General features: G+C 40.2%; 2 protein-coding genes across 3 annotated transcripts in view; one reads left to right on the forward strand and one right to left on the reverse strand.

Annotated features, from left to right (window-relative positions):
- SEPTIN10 (septin 10) overlaps positions 1-13,100 on the reverse strand; it is a 75,818-nt gene extending 62,718 nt beyond the window's left edge. The window contains exons 1-2 of one of the 2 annotated variants that reach the window (XM_059406401.1): positions 12,606-13,100; positions 7,809-7,947 (exon numbers count right to left, since the gene is read on the reverse strand). Coding sequence is in view for 1 of the 2 variants with exons in the window: in XM_059406400.1 (XP_059262383.1) it covers positions 12,606-12,632 (27 nt within the window). In the remaining variant the exon portion in view is untranslated. The remainder of the gene's footprint in view (positions 1-7,808; positions 7,948-12,605) is intronic. The other variant, XM_059406400.1, reaches the window with a different exon arrangement.
- Positions 13,101-13,285: 185 nt separating this feature from the next.
- SOWAHC (sosondowah ankyrin repeat domain family member C) lies at positions 13,286-17,749 on the forward strand. Its single transcript, XM_059406399.1, has one exon. It carries the CDS (start codon positions 13,466-13,468, stop codon positions 15,089-15,091), a length of 1,626 nt encoding a protein of 541 aa, XP_059262382.1. The 5' UTR covers positions 13,286-13,465; the 3' UTR covers positions 15,092-17,749.
- The last annotated feature ends 6,590 nt before the right edge of the window (positions 17,750-24,339 follow it).

Consider the following 24,339-nt stretch of genomic DNA (forward strand, 5'->3'; position numbering starts at 1 on the left):
TTAGATGGTTTTATACCTTTGATTGTGGTTGTGGATACATAACTGAATGTGTTCATCAAAACTCATGGAACTTTGTATTAAAAAGGGTAAATTTTACTACACATATATTATACCTCAACAAAAAAAAGTAATGAAGATATAACAATTTTCTAAGTAAATATAAGGAAGCAATACATGGGAAAGCAGTTGCTAACAAAAACTTAGAACATTTGACGATAAACTAAGTAATTAAGACAACGTATCTGTAAGCAACAAAAAAAGTAAATACATCAAAATAAGCAAATGCAAAAGGCAATTAAAAATTTTCTCCAACTGTTCAAATTACAACTGAGCATTAGGTTCTTCTGGCTCTCAGAGTTATGTGGAAACTGTAAACTATATTTCTATTCTATACAACAGAATCTCTGTTACTAAACGACAAGCAGCCTATCTTCTCCCAAAACAGAGAGCCCTAGAAATGATCTCAATGGTCCATGTCACAGTAGAGAAGAGTTAACATGACATCAGTATAAATGTACAGCTTAAGAAGGCTGTTAGAATTAACTGCTTATAGTGGTAACAGATGCAAACTGCTGGAGCACAAAGTAACTGCCGAAGCCCTGTACGAGGAGGTACAACGACAACATGAACAAAACAAGATTTCTCTGGGAGCACCTGGGTGACTAAGTCGGTCAGGTCATGATCCTGGGGTCCTGGGATCGAGTCCTGCATCAGATTCCCTGATCAGCAGGAAATCTGTTTCTCCCTCTTGTCGCTCACCCCATTCCTGCTTGCTCTCGCTCTCGCTCTCTCTCTGCCTCTCTCAAGTGAATAAATAAAACTTTAAAAAAAAAAACAAAAAGCAAGATTTCTCAACAAAATTTGAGAAAGTTAATGTTCATCCTCCCAAAATGGAGTAAGAGTACTTAGCTCCTAGGGTTAGGAAACAAATGTGGTAATACAACCAAAGTACTTGTCATAGTGAATGCACTTTAGCATTTGGTAGCATTCAATTATGCTGGTGGATATACTCAAAGCAGCAAAGGAGAAATCCACATAAAAATATATCTAGAGGGGCACCTGGCTGGCTCAATCGGTTAAGCGTCCAACTCTTGCTTTCCATGGTCTCAGTCATGGGATCCCAGCCTAAGCCCAGTTGGACTGTGTCAGCACAGAGACTGTCTGAGATTCTCTCTCTTCTCTCTGCCCCTCCTGTTCATGTTCTCTCTCCCTCTTGTAAACAAATAAATACATCTTTAGCCAAAAAATTTTAAAAGTATCTTGAATACTTTAACGTTTGCAAAGATCTTTAGAGGTTACTAGGCCACTAAAAGAAATAAAAATATGTCCAGAGAAATTGGAAGTAATGGCTAAATTTATCTTTAGTTTTTACAACTATACCTCAAAAATTTTGAAGGGAATTTTTCATGATTAGTCAATATAATTAAAAGGCATCTCATGTTATTTTAAGATTGAATATACAGACTGAGTCTGAAATACCGAATCTTCCTCCTACCTAAAGTATCTAGCCAGTTCTTCTAATCTATGGCCATCTCTTCCTTTAATATTTAGCTCAATATTGAACTTTTGCAAAGTCTTCACTAGATAACTTAAAACTAGTACAAATCATAATCTTACTAATAGGTTGTATTTTCCAAAAGTTCATTTTAGTAATAAGCTTTTTGAATTTAGAATACAGTTTCCATTAGAAACAATATTATAAATGGAGTTCAGGTCCTGAGTAGGTTCACAAATGCCTCATTTATTTACCTATGATATACAAACAATTTATAGTCCTAGATTAAGTTTTCAAATCCAGCAGCTAACCAAGAAAAAGGCTGTTTGTTGCCCTCTTCCTAGAAAGACCAACTCTAGATCATGCATTCATAATGGAGGTATTACTAACCCACAGAAAGGTGGCAGAAATCAGTTCTTGGGGCATGAAAAAACCCAAATTCAGTGGTCTGTAGCCCTCCCAAGCTCAACCTACCTAAAAGAATTATTCTTTGGTATTGAATTCCTCTTATCAGGGAAAACTTAAAGTTATTTGGTTAATTAGAATAATTAATTTTAAGGGATTAATTAAATCTCCTATTTGATTTAATAGGAGCTAAACTAAATTTGATTTAAATTTAATTTTTCTCCTTAAGGGGCAATGATGAAAATAAAAGGTAGAGAAATACTACTCTAGATAAACCTTGAAACAGGCTATGTTTGCCATTTTGTCTTTTTCCACCTTGCTTTTGCAGCATTCTCCCATGCTGTTCTGCCCACTCTAGTCTCTTCCCCCAGTCTGGCCCCAAATCAAAACTGCTCAGCTATATTCACTCCTAATGGATTACCTTTCTGGATTTCATTAGGTATTAGGTATTAGGAAAGTGACCCACTGCCTTTCCAGAGCTAGCTATACTTTCACAAGAGAAGGAAAGACTTTTTAATAAGTGGATTTCATGCATTATAAATGGGAAAATAATGAAGATCATATAGGTGGGGGATAATTCAGTGTCTCTGTTTTTGAAGCCCTGACTCACTGCTCTGCAGACTGAGCATTACTAGCTACGAATTTTCAAATAGGAAAATATCTCATCCATGTATATAGGACTACTCTAGTTAACAACTCCTCTTAAAACAAAGCTCCTTTATAAAAAAGGCATCGTTTTATTTTCAAAAATCAATCAAGTGATTCTGGCTTAATCCACAGCTCAAAGTAATATTCTAGCTAAAGAGTATACATACAACTAGGCAAAATATTGCTATGCACTACTTATATTTGTCTATTAAAAAAACAGCATACAGATGACTCACAAAATATCTTTCTACACATATCAGAACAATAGGACTCCCTGGTGTGTCTATAAGCATAGCCCACACAGAGAGTAGGAGAAACTTGACCTGGTTCTTAAGAGGAGAAGGGAAAGGAGACCTGAGATGTCTGATGATTCTCCCATCTTCTCTTTGGTAAACTCCTTGGTCATGTGACACTAGGATGCCTAAAACTAGCTGGAAGGGGCGGAAGCATCCATCACACCTGGCAAGGACCTGTAGGGTTGGGTCATCCTCCTGGTCTCACCCCACATCCAAATCTCAAGCACAACTGTCTCTTCTCCTTTCCCTTAACTATAGCCCCTTCTTCCTATGTACATATTACCTTGTTAAAGATACAGCATCATTTTAGTTTATATTTCAATTTAATATATTACCCTGATCTGACACCCCAGAAAAAACCCTAGGCCTCCTATATAAGTTCTACTTCTGGTCATAAGGTTTTTGGAACACAACTTTTGTTAACTATGCAATCTCTACTATACTGATGTATACCTTCTGTCAGTTGTCTCAGGCCTAGATATCAGAGTACATAGGATTCTTTTTTTTTTTTTTAAGATTTTATTTATTTATTTGACAGAGAGAGAGAGAGAGAGAGATCACAGGTAGGGAGAGAGACAGACAGAGAAGGAGGTGGGGAGGAAGCAGGCTCCCTGCTGAACAGAGAACCGGATGCAGGATCCTGGGATCAGGACCTGAGCTGAAGGGAGAGGCTTAACCCACTGAGCCACCCAGGTGCCCAAGAGTACATAGGATTCTTAGAATGGGAGAAGATGTGGAACAGCCTTAAATGGAACATGGCTCTATAACCTTAGCTCACCCTACTATTCTTATCAGAAAAACTACCACCTTCTCTCACTTGAGTCTCCAAGCATCTTCCCTTGTAACAGAAAGAAGTAGGCGTGAAATTCTAAAGCCTGGGGTCATTCTCCTCAGTTTATATCTCCCCAAGGGTGATTTTCAAAAATCTTTCACATGCTGTTTGATTTTACCTTCCTTTCTAGTCTCAATACCCAGTCCACTTTTTAAAAATTTGCTCTGACAATTTGTTTACTCCAGAATTTAAAAATGTCTTAGTGTCTGATAAAAACAGACTGAAAGAAATCTGAAAATTCTAGAATTCCCCATGTAGTCAATTCATGTTTACTGAGAGAATATGGTAACCATGTTTCTCCAAACACAGAGTCTAAAGGGATCATGGTACTTAGATAATTGGTACTATCACAGAAAATCCAGGACTCAAGACTTCTCTAAGTAGTAAAACTATAATCACACACCTTCATTTGTCTATGATAATGAGGTTTGTAGCTAGCCATAGGGAAACCTATACATTTTATTTGACATTATTTAAGCAAAAAAGGAAAAGGGGAGTGCCAAAATATAATTCTGAACAACTTTAAGACTAGCAAACAAAATTCACCTTCAAAGTGTCATGTTCTGGAATAAAAGGGGCAATGATGAAAATAAAAGGTAGAGAAATACTACTCTAATATTTAGCTCAATATTGAACTTTTGCAAAGTCTTCACTATATAACTTAAAACTAATACAAATCATAATCTTACTAATAGGTTGTATTTTCCAAAAGTTCATTTTAGTAATAAGCTGGAATAAACTGTTTCAGCTAAATTTTTAGTGAAAAATCTCAAGCCTTGCTAAGAAAAACAAAGGAAGAAGTTAATTTCAAATTAGTGTAACTGCCAAAGACAAAATTTGAAAGATAGGAAGGATATTAGAAAAAATATGCACATTTACTACAAGTAATACTAACAGAGCCTGTGTTAGTCTACAAAATCATATTTATTTTAAAAGTATTTATTTATTTTTTTTTTTAAAGATTTTATTTATTTATTTGACAGAGAGAAATAACAAGTAGATGGAGAGGCAGGCAGAGAGAGAGAGGGAAGCAGGCTCTCTGCTGAGCAGAGAGCCCGATGCGGGACTCGATCCCAGGACTCTGAGATCATGACCTGAGCCGAAGGCAGCGTCTTAACCCACTGAGCCACCCAGGCGCCCCTATTTTAAAAGTATTTAAAATGAGCTTTTAATCTTTTATTTATGTTACTGAGACTATAAGAAATGTGATTCCTACTTCCGTGATCTTTAAATCAGTGGCAGATACAAGTCTTACAAGGTGTTAAATAAATTTTTGAAATAAAGCATCATTTAAATCAAACTTCCTTCCAGAAATGAAAAGAAAGTGTAAAAATCAAAGTTCTCACTGAGAGAGCTTTAAAAATCAGATATTTTTATCAGGAGTACTTAAAATCTTAAGCAGAGAAAATTAGATTTAATATGGCTAAAAATGGGGGTTGACACATACTCTTGAAGAGAGGACATCTATTCTGTAGTAAAACACAAAATTTTAGGGGCGCCTGGGTGGCTCAGTGGCTTAAAGCCTCTGCCTTCAGCTCAGGTCATGACCTCAGGGTCCTGGGATCTAGCCCCAAATTGGGCTCTCTGCTCCACAGGAAGCCTGCTTCCTCCCCTCTCTCTGCCTGCCTCTCTACCTACTTGTGATCTCTGTCTGTCAAATAAATAAAACCTTAAAAAAAAAAAATCATAAAATTTTAAAAGCACTGTTCTTCCTCTTCTCCCACACACTAAAATACATAACATACATACATATGTACATACCAATACAAATAAGTAGTCTGGGACTATGTTAGATCAAAAACAGTCTGGGAATGTCTGAAAGGTATGACATTATCTGTATCTAGCCTGGTGGAAGGTGGAGCTTCATGAAAGCATAAATGTAAACCAAGAAATAGCTCTTGACTGCCTGTAAGAATTTATAATTTCTGCATTTAACATTTAACAAGAATAAAACTATTCAAGGTGAACTTATTTTCCATATGAAGAGTAATCAACATCCATCCTCAACAACATATAATCACGGCTATGAAGGATACAAAGAATATTACAGACTGCTCTTCCTGAAGACAGATCATTTAATAGAGGGGGAAAATACAAGACTCATTAAAACTTAATTGAGTGCAAAAAATTAAGTAATAATACAAAACTTAAATTAGGAAATATTACAAGGTAGCATCTAACTAAGTGGCAAATGAGCAGTACGACAGATTGTTAAGGATTAGGATTCTCTGGGAAAACTTCAGAGAAGGTGGGACAGGAACCGGGTATTTCATTATCCTGTGATGATTATAGGATCTGGATCAGCGGGAAAGAAGGATGTCTCTCCAGAAATACAACAAGGCATTGAGGTAGTAATCAATTTAAGGACATGAAGATAAAGAATTATGAATTACAACTTCAAAATAGAAAATAAAACAAATGAGGAAAGACTCTACAATACAAACATTATCTTCAGTGAAGGATAACTAAAGTAGAAACATAAATGAGTTCAGAAGCATTACAGCTGGAAGAGGAAATAAAAAATGCAGATAAGAGTTGAAAAATATTCAGACACCATTTAAAAGCTTTGGTAAGGACAATCTAGAAAAGTGGGAAATAAGTTCTTTTCTCAGAAGGCAACAAAGGCAGTCAACATTATTTCAATATCTACTATTGCAGTTAGCAATAAATAATTATACAGTCAAAATCTCTTAAATGATAGCACTTACGCAATTACTAATAGGGGACATGCTGGAGACAGTGGTGAAACAATATGGCCAAGAGCAGATCTCACCATCACCAGTGGTAATTCCTAGAGCAAAATACGAAACTTGCCTGAATCTTGATATTTTCCTCTCTTAAAAAAAAAAGTCTGAAAACCTGAGTACTAAGTGAGATTTAACATAGCTCTTTATAAATGTAGAATGAAAACAAAAACACAACATACCCAAATTTGGGGGACACAGCTAAAAGCCGTGCTCTAAGGGAAATTCATAAAACAAAGTCCATATGTATTACAAAGGAAGAAAAGTCTCAAATCAGTGATCTAAAGTCTTCTCTTGAAAACTTAGAAAAGGAAAAACAAAATAAATAAAGAAGCAAAAAAAAAAAAAAAGGAGATAAAGGTAAAACCAGAAATGTTATATTTAAAATAAGACAATAGAGAAAAATCAATGAACTAAAGCTGGTTCTTTGAAAAGACAAGTAAAACTGACAAACTTCTAGCAAGATGAACCAAGAAAGGCATAAGACACAAATTAACCTTATCAAGAATGTTACAAGGAATATCATTACAGACCCTGAAGACATCAAAATGTTATGAGCAACTCTACACATATAAAATTTGACAACTTGGAAGGAATGGATCACAAAACCACGCATTAACAAAATTCACCCAATAAGAAATACTATTAATAGCCACATAAATACTAAGGAAATTAAATTTGCAAGTTTAAAGCTCTAAAAAAGAAACCTCCAGGTCCCAATGGTTTCACTGAAGGCTAGCAAACATTTAAAGAAGAATTAACAATTCTATACAATCGCTTCCAGAAAAAAAAAATAAAAAAAGGAGGGAGCACTTCTCAATTAATTTTATGAAGTTATTATTCCTCTGATACCAGACAAAGACAATACCAAAAACCTATAGACCAATACCAATATACCTCATGCACTGATAAAACATCCTCAAAAAAAAATCTACATCTGTGACAGAAGACTGAATGCCTTCCTCTAAACAACACAAAGCAAGGATATTTATTCTTACCACTCTTATTCAAATAATGCTACAAATCCTAACCAGCACAAATGAAGCAGCAAGAAAAGGCAAACAGACTGGAAAGAAAGAAATAAAACTGTCACTATGTGTTAAATGATACAATTTTCTATGAAGACCATCCCACGGTATCTACTAGGAATCCCAATTCCAAGAATAAATGAATTCAGCAAGGTCAAAGGACACGTGATAAACATACAGAAATCAACTGTATTTCTACATGTTAACAATGAATATGTGGATGATGAAATTAAAATACAACTTATAATTGCTTAAAAAATGAAATGTGTGTAAATCTAACATGCAAGATTATATGCTGAAAGCTACATAATGCTGATGGAAGAAATGAAAGAAAATATAAAGAAATGGGGAGAGAGGCACCTGGGTGGCTCAGCGGGTTAAGCCTCTCTCTGCCTTCGACTCAGGACATCATCTCAGGGTCCTGGGATAGAGCCCCTCCTCGGGCTCTCTGCTCAGCAGGGAGCCTGTTTCCTCCTCTCTCGCTGCCTGCTTGTGATCTCTGTCAAATAAATAAATAAAATCTTAAAAAAAAAAAAAAAGAAAGAAAGAAATGGGGAGAGATACCATGTCTGCAAGTTGGAAGACTCAACATACTAGAGATTTCAATTCTCCTTAAATTGATATACAGATATAATATAATCCCTATCAAAATCCAAACAAAATTCTTTGTAGATATAGACCAGACTATTCTAAAATTTATAATGAAAGGCAAAGATACTAGAATAACCAAAATAATTTTTGAAGAAAACAAGAACAGGGGCGCCTGGCCACGTGGCTTAGTTGAGTAAGTTTAAGTGTCTGCCTTTGACTCAGGTCATGATCCCAGGGTCCTGGGACAGAGCCCTGTGTCAGGTTCCCTGCCCAGAGATAGCTCTGTCTCTTTCAAATAAATAAAATAAATTTTAAAATATTCAAAAAGAAAAGAAAAAAAAGAAGAACAAAGTGAGAGGTATCACTCTATTTCAAGGCTTATATAGCTACAAGAATCAAGACTGTGTGCTAGTAGTGACCCAGAAATAGATCCACACAAATATACTCAACAGCTTTTTGAAAAAGAGCAAAAGCAATTCAATAAAGAATAGATAGCATTTTTAACAAATGGTGTTAGGGCAACCATAAGTCAAAAAATGACATGATCTAAGTCTTACACCTTATACAAAAATTAACTCAAAAACAGGTCATGGGCTTAGAACCCCTCACTGGCTCACTCAGTTAAGAATCCAACTCGATGGGGCACCTGGGTGGCTCAGTGGGTTAAAGCCTCTGCCTTCGGCTCAGGTCATGATCTCAGGGTCCTGGGATTGAGCCCCACATAGGGCTCTCTGCTCAGCAGGGAGCCTGTTCCTCCCCCCCACCCCCGCGCCTGCCTCTCTGCCTACTTGTGATCTCTCTCTGTCAAATAAATAAATAAAATCTTTAAAAAAAAAAAAAAAAAGAATCCAACTTGATTTCAGCTCAGGTCATGATCTCAGAGGTCCTGAGATGGAGCCTTACAGCGGGCTCTACCCTCAGCAAGGAGTCCTGCTTGAGATTTCTCTTTCCCTCTCCCTCTGCCCCTCCCTCTGTTCACACTCTCTCTGTAAAATAAATAAATAAAATCTTTTAAAAAAAATGGGTCACGGGGCACCTGGGTGGCTCAATGGGTTAAAGCCTCTGCCTTCGGCTCAGGTCATGATCCCAGGGTCCTGGGATGGTGCCCCGCATCGCTCTCTCTGCTCAGCGGGGAGTCTGCTTCCTCCTCTCTCTCTGCCTGCCTCTCTGCCTACTTGTGATCTCTGTCAAATAAATAAATAAAATCTTAAAAAAAAAATGGGTCATGGGCTTAAATATAAAATAATAAACTTTAAAACTTTTAAGAAAAAGATGAGAAAACATCTGGGATCTAGGATTAGGCAAAAAGTTCTATAACTTCACACCAAAAGAATAATCCATTGTAGGAAAAATTGTTAAAATGGATTTCATCAAAATTAAAAATGTTTGCTCTGCAAAGAAGTCTTTTAAGAGGACAAGAAAAAAAGCAATAGGCTGAGAGAAAAGATTTGCAAACTACATGTCAAGAAAGGAGAGGCACCAGACATATATCTAACAAAAGAAAAAAAAAAAAACCTCTAAAATTAACAGTGAAAAAAAATCCAGTTAGCAAATGGGCTAAAGAAATGAAGAGACATGTGCTGTGAAGAGCAGTAGGTGTTACAGGCAACTAATGAATTGTTGAACACCTCATCAAAAACTAATGAACTAAAACTAATATGTTGGCTAACTGAACGTCATTAAAAAAAAAAAAAAGGAAAAAAAAAAGAAATGAGACATTTCACTGAAGAGGACATGCAGATAAATAAGCCCATGAAAAGATGCTAATCATTAACCATCATGCAAATGCAAATTAAATTAAAACCAGATACCTGCATAATACATAATACATATCTATACATATCGACCAAAATGTCTAAATAAAAAATAGGAACACTAAATGCTGATGGGGATGCAGGGAGACTGATCCCACATACACTCCTGGTGGGAATGTAAAATGGCACAGAAACTCTGGAAAGCAGTTTTGTTTTTTTTTAAGATATTTATTTATTTATTTATTTGACAGACAAAGATCACAAGTAGGCAGAGAGACGGGCAGAGAAGAGGAAGCAGACTCCCTGCTAAGCAGAGAGCCCAATGTGGGGCTCTATCCCAAGACCCTAGGATCATGACCTGAGCCGAAGGCAGAGGCTTTAACCCACTGAGCCACCCAGGCGCCCCATGGAAAGCAGTTTTAACAGTTTCTCATAAAAACGAAGTATGCAGGACAGTGGGTGGCTCAGGCAGTTTTAAGTGTCTGCCTTCCGCTCAGGTCATGATCCCAGGGCCTGGGATGGAGTCTGGCATCAGGCTCCTTGCTCAATGGGGAGCCTGCTTCTCCCTCTGACTGCTGCTCTCCCTGCTCTCTCTCTCTAACAAATAAAATCTTAAAAAACAAAAACAAAACAAAACAAAAACTAATAAACATGCAACTGCCATGTGAACCAGCAACTATACTCCTGGGCATTTATACCACAGAAATGAAGACTTATGTTACATGACATGTTACTGTACTGCAATGTTTATAGCAACATTATTCATAGTAGCCCAACAATGGAAACAACTAAGTGTTCCTCACACAGTGTGATACATCTATACCATTGAATACTACTCAGCAATTAAAAGGCACAAACTAATGACGTGCAACCACCTGGATGAAATCTCCAGAGAATTTTGCTCTATGAAAAAATCCAATCCAAAAAGGTTAGGTACCCTGTGATTCTGTTATATAGCAGTCTTAAAATGAGAAAATTATAGAAACAAAAAACAGATTAGTGGTTGTCAGGGGTTAAGGTGGAAGTGGTATAGAAATGAAGTGGATGTGGTATAAATAGACAACCTAAGGGATCCAGTGGTGATGGCAAGTTCTCTATATTCTCAGTATCAATGGCAATGCTCTGTTTGTGGTCTTGTACTATAGTTTTGCAAGATATTATTACTGAAGAAAACTGGATAATAGTACAGGGGATTTCTATTATTTACCAACTGCACGATTACATCTGAATCCTCAATTACCTCAAAATAAAAGGTTTAATTAGAAAATAAAGGTAGCATTATTGCAAAATAAGTACACCAACTCACAAGAAATACAATACCAATTAAATAAAGTGCTCTCTTTAGCTCAAGTTTAATTCTGAAGATTATTCTGAATCAGTTTATAAAGCACATTTTCCTCATCTACATACCCACACCAAGGAACGGTAACACAGTTCAGACAGAAAAACAAAGTTCTCTGAACACGTAATAAAAGTGCAAAGAGATCTTGGGCTGTATCAGGGAGAAAAATCCTTATCCAGGCTCTATCAAAGAAGCTGGCTGTAAAACTTCCACACATCACCTTACCTCTAAGGCTACCGTAGTTCCCAAACGTCCTGGTCTCAGGCCCCCAAAGAGCTTTCACTTACCTGGATTACAACCATTAATATTTACAGTATTAGGTAATTAAAAGAACTTTTTTAAAAAACAAGTACACACATTAGGCCTCAGAAAGGTGAGGTCATCCCACCTTACATAGTCTCTTGAAAACTCAATGTATACTTAGAAAGAGGGTGAAAAGGGCAAGTAACTCCTTGGTATGGTTATGAAAATAACTGTGACCACACTTTGAGAACCACTGGCTTACTATCATATGAGGTAATTATTTAAGTGATTTTAAAAGTATAAAACATTGGGGCGCCTGGGTGGCTCAGTGGGTTAAGCCGCTGCCTTCGGCTCAGGTCATGATCTCGGGGTCCTGGGATCGAGTCCCACATCGGGCTCTCTGCTCAGCAGGGGGCCTGCATCCCTTCCTCTCTCTCTGTGATCTCTTCCCTTCCTCTCTCCTACTGTGATCTCTCTCTGTCAAATAAATAAATAAAATCTTTAAAAAAAATAAATAAAAGTATAAAACATTGAACAAATCATTGAACAAAACATACATTCTTTTATGTTCCAGGCTGCCAAAAAAAAAAAAAAGCTCAAATCCTAATGGAGGACAACTAGGACAAGCGCACAGTTGGTAAAAAGAGGGAGCTTCTTCAAAGTCCAAGAAAGCTGGGCTCCAGTTGAGTATGGTCAGGGAAGAGTGTACAACCGTAAACTACTACACTACTGTTGGATTGATCCGCTCCGCACGTCCAAAACCGTTATGAAAATGATGGACCCGCAATCACTGTTTCAGATTTAACTTTGGGCAAGACAGGGAAGCAGTTGCAAAACTTCCAGCCACTCCAGCACCGCGCTCTCCGCGAGCTACGTTGGGCTCCGTCCCGGGCCCGCTTCTCGGGGCGAGGGACTGCCCAGCCCGGCGTCTCCCGCCTTGCCGCAGGAGAAAGAGAACCCCTCCTCCCCACCCGCGTCGGACCAGCCGGCCGCGGGCGCCCGGGGAGGACCCGGCGAGTGGGCAGTAGCGGCTGAGGAGGGGCGGGGCTCACAATCCCCGCCTGGACTGGCCGCGGCCGTGACTGGGCTGCGAGCTCCGAGCCCCGCGCTGAGGAAATTACGCTGTGTCCTCGGGAAACGCGGGGCGGGGGTCTTGGGAGTCGGGCCCTGGGGGAGCAGGCAGTGCTGGGCAGCAGAGGGGGGCGTGAGGGGTCGACCGAGACTCACCAGGTGCCGCGCCACCTCAGAGGTCATGGTCCCGAGCGAGAGCTGAACGAAGGCGGGGGGGGGGGGGGGTCCCAGCGAAGCGGGGGGATCTCAGCTCCAGCCCCTGATCAGAGCGTCCAGACTACGAACCGAGCAAAGTGGGGCCGGGAAGGGTGGAACGCGCGGGGAACCAGCCGGAGGCGGGTATAACGGGCGGGACCAGCCTCCGATGGGGGAGGGGGCGGTATTATTGGGGGGGGGCGTCCAGGAAAAGGGGAGGAGCCAAGCCAAGTGGCCTCAGTGACGCGAGGGCGCGGAGCGAGAGGGCGGAGGCCCCACGAGGCAGGGCGCGCGCCATTAGCCGCACAAAATCGCTGCGCGCGTGCGCGCGAAGCGAGTTTCTCAGAAGAGTGCCCCTCGACGTCTCAGAGAACGATAAATCCATGCAGGGGGAGGGTGACTGGAGGAGGTTCGGAAGAAGATGCGAGGAAACAAATCTCCTCCGCCGGCGGAGAGCCGCGGGTACGTGCAGTGATTGCAGGCCCGCGCGGAGGCCGGAAGTGGGAGGGTCATGAGGCGGGGAGGGGGCGTGCCCACCGGCGGCTGGCCGGAGCCAAACTAGCGGCCACCGCGGGGACCGGAAGTGGGCGGGCTCCGGGGCGGAGTGAAACCAGCGGGGCGGGGCCGGCGGGGGTGTGTTCTCCCGGGGAGCGGCGCCAGTAAGGCGTTGGTGGCGTCTCCCGCCGCGGACGCCCAGGCGCGAATACCGAGTAGCTAGCTGTACGGTTCGATTCTACGTCGGTCAGAAGCCAGCGTTTTGAAGCCGGCCGAAATGGGGCCGGGTTAAGCTGCCTGCCGCCGGACGAGCAGCGCGGCCAAGAATGGAAAGGTCGGCGGAGCTCAGCCCCGAAGCCGTGCTGCGCTTCCTCTCGGAGCGCGGGGGTCGGGCCCAGCATGCCGAGCTGGTGCAGCACTTCAGGGGTGCCCTGGGCGGCGAGCCCGAGCAACGTACCCGCGCCCGCGCCCTTTTCAAGGAGCTGGTCAATGCCGTAGCCACGGTGCGCACCCACCCTGCCGACGGCTCTAAGTATGTGCACCTTAAAAAGAGGTTCTTGGAGAGGTCCACGTCGTCCGAAGCCGTGTCCCCACGGGACCTGCCGAGCATCTCGGTGACTGCAGAACCCGAATCCAGCAGCTGCTCCCTGGGGGCGTTCGACGGCCTGGTCGAGACCCGGGAGAGCGGCCTGTGCCCAGAGGCGGCGTCCCCGAGTCCGGGTTGCGAGCCGAGCGATGGGGAGCCCCTGGCCGCAGCGCTTGGGCAGCCAAGCCCGGCCGGAGAGAGCCGGAATGGGCCGCCCTTCAATGGCGGGGCCCGGAGGAAAAACTCGCGGCGAGAAGTGCAGACTCCCCCCCGGGGACCGGTCCCCGGGCCCAGCGAGGACCTAGCGCCCCCGCCCCACGGCTGCGGGGAAATGGACTCGGGCAGCTCCCCCGGGGGGATGGCCACCCCAAGGTCTACCCGCCAGAACCTCCGGGACCTTGTGATGGGCAGCTCCCCGCAGCTGAAGAGGAGCGTTTGTCCAGGAGGGAGCAGCCCGGGGAGCTCCTCTGGGGGAGTACGCGTCAAAGGGGGGGGCGATTCAGACAGTGCATCGGTCGCTTCGTCCTCGGCAGAGGAGGAGAGCAGCGGCGGGGGTTCGGTGACGCTGGACCCTCTAGAACACGCGTGGATGCTCTCAGCTTCAGACGGCAAGTGGGACAGCCTGGAAGGGTTGCTCATCTGCGAGCCTGGCCTGCTCGCCAAGCGAGACTTCATCACCGGCTTCACCTGCCTGCACTGGGCCGCCAAGCATGGCAGGCAGGAGCTCCTGGCCATGTTGGTCAACTTCGCTAACAAACACCAGCTGCCAGTGAACATCAACGCCAGGACAAGCGGAGGCTACACTGCCCTGCACTTAGCTGCCATGCACGGGCACGTGGAGGTGGTGAAGTTGCTGGTGGGGGCCTACGATGCAGACGTGGACATCAGGGACTACAGTGGGAAAAAGGCCTCTCAGTACCTGAGTCAGAGCATCGCGGAGGAAATCAAGAACCTGGTGGGAGCCCTGGACGAGGATGATGGAGAGAGTGCCACTGGCAGCGCGGGTGGGCGCTGGAGGCTTTCAAAGGTGCTCCCTTCACACCTCATCACCTACAAACTCTCACACGTCCTGGAGGATGGAGGGGATCATCACCATCATCATCACCACCACCACCACCAATTGACTGAGGGATGGACTGGAGGCAAAGCAAAGGATCCAGGTCGCAAGGCCTCCAGCAGCTCTAGTGGACGAATAAAACCCAGACTCAACAAAATCCGCTTCAGGACCCAGATCATCCACACTACACCCTCTTTCAGAGACCAGGAGCAGCCACTGGAGGAGGGGGAGGAGGAAGAGGAGGAACGGGCTTTTAAAGGTCACTCATCTTCATTCAAATTGAGGCCGAAATCCAATGTATTTGGGTAAAAATAATTTCGTTTAGAAAATTCTAGGTTTATTGGTCTTCAGGAATAGAGTACACACTGTAGGCTAGTAAGTGAGACCAGAAAAGAGGCCAAATTTTGCATTCTTACTTGGGGAGTTGGAATGCTGGAAGGAATTCCCCTAGCATTCTGGGTTAAGTAGGTTTCCAAGTGATTTCATCAAACCTGCCCTAGGCCTCTTTTTCCTGTGCCACCCCTCTGACTGGAGTCCCGGTTTCTGAGGACTGGGAATGTATTTAAATTGGGTGTACAGAATTGGTGATTGAGGGTTCCTTTGATTTTACAATTACTGGATGCCATGCAAAATAAGGAATATTGCACTTTTATGTTTCTGTTTTTAAAAGTGGTTACTCTTCAAAGGGCAACAAGAAGTGCAAGTTATAATGAAATTTTAAGTGAACAAAACTACATACTGCCTTGGTTTTTTGTTTTTCACTAATTGCATTTACCTTTTAAAATACTACTGAAGGTCAGGTCAAAGTTGAAAAGCGAAAATACTATTTAGTGAATAAAGATGGTATTCTGTTTATATTGTAAGTAGTGCTCAACTATTTTTTTTAAAAAGCAATTTCAACTCTAATCACTGAACTAAAGAAATAAGCAGTATTCACTTTTCAGGTAATCCGTAGAGTGGTTTCCTCTTAACTCGAATATCATTGCACTCAGTGTTAAGGTACATTATTTTAATACAAAAATTATTTTATTTAAAGAGAACACAATCTATGGTACTTTTAAGTAAAACATTGCCTTTGGTTCTGATTCTCACTAATTTGTTTTGCTATTCTAAAAGTCTAAATTTGCCAGAGTTTTAATTCTAGGGATCATATAACCATTGGTTCTATTTGACAAGACCCTATTTGGTACTTAGAAGTGAATTGCCTACAGAAGCTGTTTCTAATTTAGATGACCAGCATAAATGTTAGTGAGCCTATGCTTCTGTGAAGTAATTATTAAATCAATGATTCTCACGTAAGGTACACTTTACTAATAAAGTACACTCATAGTCTGTGCTTTGTAGCAATGTTTGCATATGTTTCTAGTACTAAAGACTTTAAATTTTCCAGTGTTTCCTTGAATTTGTTAGAGGCGTACAGTGAAATTATTGAAAAGCTGTGTAGTAAATCTACCCAGTTAAAAATAGCACTTTATAAAAGGGAGAAGAGGTGGAACTATTTCTTTATTTAAAAGCTGCTGGCTATTGAATTCTTTTTGTTTATAAGTGGAAAAATATCTTTCATTACGATTACAGCGTTAAGTGTAGTTCTTAATCACATTTCATTCAAATTTGTTAAATGTCTATATAATTATTATAAAATTTAACTCACAAGCATATTAAATCAATTTGTAACAGGATTCAAAACAACTTCCTGGGAGATTAATTCTCACAAGTTCTGCTCCCTTAGTCTTTTTGGTCTCCGAACTGCTGAAACTAAGTACCTGGAGCCCTTAGAGGTTAAGGAGTGAGTTAACAGTTTGCAGAGTCAATGAACCAGTATATAAATAGCACAGAACTGAAGGTTAGGGAGTTCTTAGATCTTTACTTTACCAGTTCTTAGAAATTTGTACCATGTGTGTCACACCTTTCTAGATAGCAATTGAATTTGTTTAAAGACATATCAGAAATATTCACATAAAATACATAAATTATTACCCATTTGTGTGGCTTTTGGTTTTAGATTATGGAAGTAGGCTATGTACATTTGGGAAGCACTTTTAACCATACATATGGGTAAAAACAGTCTAATTTTGTATATTAGAGGTTCCTTGAAGATGAAAAGCAGTCATTTGTTTGGAATTATTTATATATATCTATATGTATCTCTCTCTTTCTTTCTCTCTCTCTCTCTCTCTCTATATATATATATATATATGTATATATACCTGTATCTAGTGCAGAACAAGCAATATAACTTCCCGCTGAGGAATCTTACATTTCATTGACATACAAAGCTAAAATGAACTATGGAATGTAGATACTTCAGAACCATCTATTGAGGTTGGTATTAATCTCAAAATGTATATATTAGTAACTAATTGCACAAAATCTATAATTTACTGGGTTTTTAGAGGTCGAGTCAGTACTTCAGTTTAACCTGCTTTAAACACTAAAGATTTTAACTTCCAATAAAATCTAACTTTAAATTTTCAAAAATCATTCCTAAGAGGAACCACTTCTAGCATTCCTTGTCACGATGTGCTTGTGTGCAGTGAGTATAGCATTTTCAGCTACTTAAACTCTACATTCCTCTTCTTTTTCAGTTTCCAAATTGAGATTATTAAAAGCAAATGATATGTGTAATTTGATTTTATGGAGTTGTCTTATGAAAATAAGTATGTCAATTACTTAGATGTTTATTGATACGAAACTGTGTGATATAGACAACCCAAGTATGTCCGTGTGTTTCTTATAGGTACACTTGAAACTAGTGAATGTTTGGTCACAATTCTCTTCACTTCCATGGTGTGTAAAATGCAGCTAGTTTATATAACTTGAAAATCTGGTACTATTTTAATCATGACTGAAATCTTGGGAGTCCAGGATGCCTCGTCTCTTATTTTTTAAATGAGTGAAGCTTTGGGAGTTTATAGAGAGTGTAATTTGTAAAAGTTTGTTTTGTCAAAATAAAAGGTTCACACTACATTTTTTCTCTGAATTGTCTAAATCACTGTAGCCCTTTATACTTTTACCTGTGTAGTATTTTATAGTTAACAGTGCCTTTCAAAGTTGCCATTTTTATTTGATCCCTTTCCTCTTCCTTAAAGTTGTTAAGGGAATGAAGATTGATGGCTCTTCAGGGTTACGAAGTAAATGGCAGCTAGCAAGATTTTAAGATTAAGTGCTTTTCTACAATATTTTCTGCACTTCAAATTGCCAATTTTGGGCAAAACAACTGTAGTTTGACTTCAGTGTTGGAGGAATCAACTTGGACAGAAGGGGTAGTACCACCACTACATTTAAAAAAAAAAAGTATAGTTCATGCACACACCAACTAACCTGAACCCTTCCAACCCAGACAGATCTTAAACATACGGGAATGCCTTTTTTAATTTTCTTCAGTATCCATTTGCTTTGGTCGTTAATGAGCTCATTTCCTCACCAAATAAATACTTTAATCTCTAACAAAATTCACTTCTATTCAGATGGCAAAAGGATATGTGGGAAGACTTGATGTACTTTTTCTGCCATTGTGCACCTGGGAAGATCCAATTATCATTGCTGCTGGGGATTTTTATTGTCACTCTTGCTTTATGACAACTTATAAAATATTTTTCCATATACCTGAAGGACTAAGTTTAGTTTCTGTTTCTAGAATGACTTCTTTCCTGAGAAGTATGTATCTTAGAAGGATTCATTGAACAGCCCACTTGAAAGATCTTTGTATTTAGTCTTAGTGAAAAACTATATTTTGCTAAATAAATGGCAGTTTGGAGTTTCCTGGAAGTTAATCCTAAAAAATAAATACTCTGGGAATTTACTGCAAACCATTGTTCTTCAGTGATGAGTCAAATTTTCATGAATAACATTAGAAGTTAAGTTGGAAAATTACATTTTGTGGACTCATTTTTTAAGATTCGGAAGTAGAGTTGTTTGTGTCATATCTAATTATTTTCCTCTGAAGAATATCACTTTCAGGTTATACTTTTTCTCTCTTTTCTTTAAAACTCAGTTTTGTCTTAGGAGTGGCTTCCCCATTCAGTTAAAAAATTGTCTCTTTTTCCACATTTATTGGTAAGGAATATTGGACAAGTCTCCACCCTCACACAATGTCTGGTGTGTTGGAGATAATGAGTGGGTGTGTGGGTTTTTTTTTTTTATAGTGGAAAACACTATAAAATATTTCATAATGTCACATCATATGGATAATTTCAATGATACACATTTATGCCAAATGTATTTTCCATAGGATCTGGTTCCTAACTGCTAGCCAACCACCTCATTTACAGACCAGCCAAAGAACAATCTTTCAACCCCAGAGGTAAAATCTGCTTTAATAGAATTTTACTTTGAGAACAACTTAAAAGATTTTCATGAGTAAATTTGATTATAAGAAAGTTTTACCTTACAAGTTGATTCAAGTACATAATCCCTAGGAGAAACTACTTTTTTTTTTTTTAGATTTTATTTATTTTATTTGACAGATCACAAGTAGGCAGAGGCAGGCAGAGGTGAGGGTTGGGGGAGCAGGCTCCCTGCTGAGCTGGCTCAATCCCAGGACCCTGGGATCATGACCTGAGTCGAAGGTGGAGGCTTTAACCCACTGAGCCACCCAGGTTCACCATAGGAAAATCTACTTTAACTGACTTTAAATATTCTAACTATTATCATGTATACAAATGACTACTTTGTATAACCCCAAAAAGCAAAAGAGAGAGTCACCTCTAAGTTTAGCTTAGAGAATTTACTAATAATCACTTTAACCATGCCGTGGACTGTCTCAGGAGGCACAACACAGCCCTTGGAAATCATTGATCAGAGGTTATAGGAGCACCTGAGAAGTTAAAATAGATCTAAAGAAACTGTCTTGATACACACTGCTCTAGGCCGTATTCATTCTGACTGAAGTTTTTAGCTGAAAGTGGCCTGACTTTGAAGTTACCCAGTGAAGTAGCATAACATAATTTTTTTAACCCAAATTTATGCTGTTCTGATGAACCAGGAAACATGTGTTAGAATACTCTTATGGGTCTCTCAGAAGTGTTGAATTCCTAAGATTTGTCGAGAAGTTTCCAATATTGGTAAATGTGATCCTTGAGTTTTGTGAGGCAGTGTTTGGTCGTGGTCTTCAGTTCAATCGTGTGGCTGCATGCTGAGTTGCACTAAGGAGATTCTAAACCCAGAGAAGGGTTTTCATTGGCTGTATGGAAACAGGTAATACTTCCAGGAAGCTTACTATGCATGCCAGGCAAGGTTTTAAGCACTTAATAAAAAATAAGCCATTTAATTCTCCCAGCTTCATCCCCATTAGACGGTAGTTTGTCTCTATTATTAATCGGAAATTGAGGTGCAGAAACTGGCTATTTGTCCAAGTTCACAAAGCTAGTTAGTAGTAAAACCCGGTCTTAACCCCAGGCAACTCGATTCTTGGGTTTGTGGTAAGCACTAAACTATGCCACTTCTCTGGGAACTTAAGTTATAGTCAACTGGCCATATGCTTACAAAGCTACCACCGGGTGATGTAGAAATGATGGAGAAAATTCACAGTCCCTGTACAAGAGACAAAACAAAAACAACAGGCAAGCACTGATGATTGAGGTAAATACGAGTTTACTACCTGATATTGCTGCATAGGAATAAGATTAAAACTAGATTTTTAGGTGTTTAGCTTTTTTCTTTCTCGCCTAGGATGAAATTCATTTGGGCTGAGAAAGATCATTTTCTTAGCTCAGAATGATAGAGTTGCTAAAATGTATAGGGTATGGTTATGTTTCTTTTTTCAGGCTCAATTCCCCTCTCCCTAGCCTCTTCTCACTTTGAGCACTAAGCTTTAATAGAAGTCTCGCTGCTTCCGCACAATCTTAAGATTAAAGGTCAACCTGCGAGAAAACCAGCAATATGTTATCCATTTTCCTTGCCATAAACTTACCAATTTTTAACCCAATGAGTCTGAATTTTGATAACTCATTTTGGAATAGTCATAAATTTGCCTTTGCTGTATCACAAAGGGTGATGTTCATATATTTTAAAGAACAGAATATTGGGGCGCCTGGTTAGCTCAGTGGGTTAAGCCTCTGCCTTCGGCTCAGGTCATGATCTTGGGTCCTGGGATTGAGCCCCACATTGGGCTCTCTGCTCAGCAGGGAGCTCTCAGCTCAGCCTGCTTCCTCCTCTCTCTGCCTTTCTCTCTGTTTACTTGTGACCTCTGTCAAATAAATGAATAAAATCTTAAAAAAAAAAAAAAAGAACAGAATCTTCAAGGATATTTGTCCCTTGTTTGCAAACTGATCTTAAAAATGAGTGACTTCCTACAACTTTGACACCCAATTAATTACATATGTACTTCAAATGAATAAAAATACCTTGCCTTATTAGCTATTTTTATATATAAAATGTAATGTATGTCCACGGATTTAAATAAATGATAGGATAGAATCAGATAGGGGAAGAAGTAAAAACTACTCATTTTACCCCATTTACATTCCCCAGTGTAACTTCAGCTTAATGGTTCCTTCTATATTGTTGGGTATCAGACTTTAATTTAGGCTATCCCCTCTCCATGGTCTAAAATAGTTCTTTCAGTTTTTACTGGGTTATACCTAATACAGATAGTGAAAAGAAAAAAAAAAAAGCAAGTATTTAGATTTTCACCTAAGGACACCTTAATTCTAAGGCATCAGAGATGAGAGTAGGACTTGTTGCAATTTGGGTACCACAGGAATCTGCACTAAGATGCTGGCTCAATCTCCATATGCCCACTGCCAGTCCGTGGCACCCTTTCCAGAGGGATATTTACAAAGGACCATCTGACTGTGCCATTCCCTGGCTTCGGACTGACAAGGTTTTCACAATCTCCCAGGGTCCACTTTTTTCTTTCTGGCCTCATCCCCTGCCACTCACCTCCCTGCCTTCTACCTCACCGTGATATATATGATTTCAATCCACCTTGCACATTTCATGAACATTTTTTCACTCTCCTAGACTTTCCTTCAGATATCCTTCTGAAACCATCTGCAAGTTGCCTGGGAAATGTTACGTGAGGTCTGCTCTTCTTTTCTTTCCCTGTGTGTATGTTTGGCGGGGGGTAATTAACAAGTGTAGTCTAGACATGTGTAATTCTTTTATTTTATTTTATTTTATTGACAGAGAGATCACAAGTAGGCAGAGAGGCAGGCAGAGAGAGAGGGGGAAGCAGGCTCTCTGCTGAGCAGAGAGCCCAATATGGAGCTCGATCCCAGGACCCTGAGATCATGACCTGAGCCAAAGGCAGAGGCTTAACCCACTGAGCCACCCAGGTACCCCTAGACATGTGTAATTCTTATGCTGACTGTTCAAATTCACTCTCTCCTTGTGTCTTTGTGTCTCCTTGCATATATCTCTGACTCTTGGGTATACACAGAAAATTTATTCAGATTTAGATTGTGCTGAAATTAAGTTCTTAACAATTTTATGGAGTGATATTTTGGTAAGCAAATGAACAGAATAAAGGAGTATTTAAGGGAAACATTGGTAGGTGAAGACTGTAAACCACCACCATATGCCTTTCATTCAAGGTGAATACTACCATTAGTATAGGATATTGAGGAGAGAATTCCTGAACTGTGGGAAGTTGGACGGGATAAACTTTGAGGTCATTTTAACCCGAAAAATCTGTGATATAGATGCTTATTTATATGTCCCAGCCTAGCTGCAGGCATTCATTAATTCTGGGACCTATGTTGAAGCAGAACTTTGTCAGCCTAGTTGGAGTTTATAAATGGAAATGAATTGCACTTATCTTATAATTCAGATTTTTCATCAACTCATGTTATTGAATGAAATTAGGTAAATCACTCAAATCAAACTAGAAATATAGTAAATTTAAAGATGGTGATAAGAAATACAAAAACAATACAGTAAATTTACAGTAACAATTTGAAAAATATTAAATAGATAATGTTTTCAGGGAAAAAGACTTAAAAATAGAGAATCTTTTTTTTTAAGATTTTATTTATATATTTTGGGAAGAGAGTGAGCATGGCAGAGCGAGAAGGAGAAGCAGGCTCCCCCTTGAGCAGGGAGCCCAACTTGGGGCTCAGTCACAGGATCCTGGAGACCATGACCTAGGCCAAAGGCAAACACTTAACCAACTGAGCCACCTCGGCACCCCCCCCCCAAAAAAAAAATCTTTAAAAAAGAAATAACCATTCAAGAAATTGAGTAGTTGGGGCACCTGGGTGGCTCAGTTGGTTAAGAATCTGCTGTCAGCTCAGGTTATGATCCCGGGATCCTAGGATTGGGCCCTATTTTGGTCTCCCTGCTCAGTAGGGAGCCTGCTTCTTCCTCTCCCTCAGCTGCTCCCCCTGCTTTTGCTCTCTCAATCTGTCAAATAAAAAATAAAATCTTAAAAAAAATTTTTTAAAGATATTGAGTTGTTAATTAAAAGTAGTTCTTTTCGGGGTGCCTGGGTGGCTCAGTGGGTTAAAGCCTCTGCCTTTGGCTCAGGTCATGATCCCAGGGTCCTGGGATCGAGTCCCGCATCAGGCTTCCTGCTTGGCAGGGAGCCTGCTCCTCCTCTCTGCCTGCCTCTCTGCCTACTTGTGATCTCTGTCTGTCAAATAAATAAATAAAATCTTTAAAAAAGATAAAATAAAATTCTTTTCCAGAAACTGTAATCTCTCAAAACAAACAAAACATAACACAGATACTTTCTAACATACACTGTTTAAGAGAATGTAAAAAGAAACACTCACTTTATGAGTTTAATGTAATCTTGACAACAAAATCAGACTGGTAGAGTACATGAAAACAAAACTGTAGGCCAATTTTACTTATTAAACTAGAGTTAAAAATCCTTAATAATAGCTTATCAAGTTTGGCCAATTCAAGTAAGGTACTCCCCTCAGAAGTGAAAGGCTGTTTCAAAATCAGAAAATCTGTTTGATATAATATACCACAATCCAGTATGGAGAAAAACTATGTAATCATCTCAACAAGTTTATTTTCTTATAATACTAAGAGTTAGGAAAAATGTACAGCAACTGTCATTTGTAGAAAGGGTATAAGATAGAACCACTATGGAGAGGAATTTGGAAAAATGGAATGAAGTTGAAGATATCTATACTCTTTTTTTTCTTAAGATTTATTTAGCTATTTATTTGTCAGAGAGAAAGAGAGCACACAAGCAGGCTGAGCAGCAGGCAGAGGCAGAGAAGCAGGCTCCCTACTGAGCAAGGAGCCCGATGTGGGATCAGTCCCAGGACCCTGGGATCATGACCTCAGCCAAAGGCAATGGCTTAATCAACTGAGCTTCCCAGGCATCCCAAAGATACCTATACTCATTAAGCCAACCATTCCACTTCTCAATACGTACCCTACTCAGGAGGTACCCTCTATTTTTCTTTAAAGATTTATCTATTTATTTGAAAGGGAAGGGGAGATACTCAAGTGCAGGGAGGGGCAGAGGGAGAGCCTTAAGCATGGAGTAAGGCTTGATCTCAGCATCCTGAGATCAGGACCTGAGTCAATACTAAGAGTTGGAAGTTTAATGGACCGCACCACCAGGTACCCCAGTGGATGGTCTTTATACCTAAAGC

The sequence above is a fragment of the Mustela nigripes genome, chromosome 7, assembly GCF_022355385.1.
Source record: "Mustela nigripes isolate SB6536 chromosome 7, MUSNIG.SB6536, whole genome shotgun sequence".
NCBI classification, from domain to species: Eukaryota; Metazoa; Chordata; class Mammalia; order Carnivora; family Mustelidae; genus Mustela; species Mustela nigripes.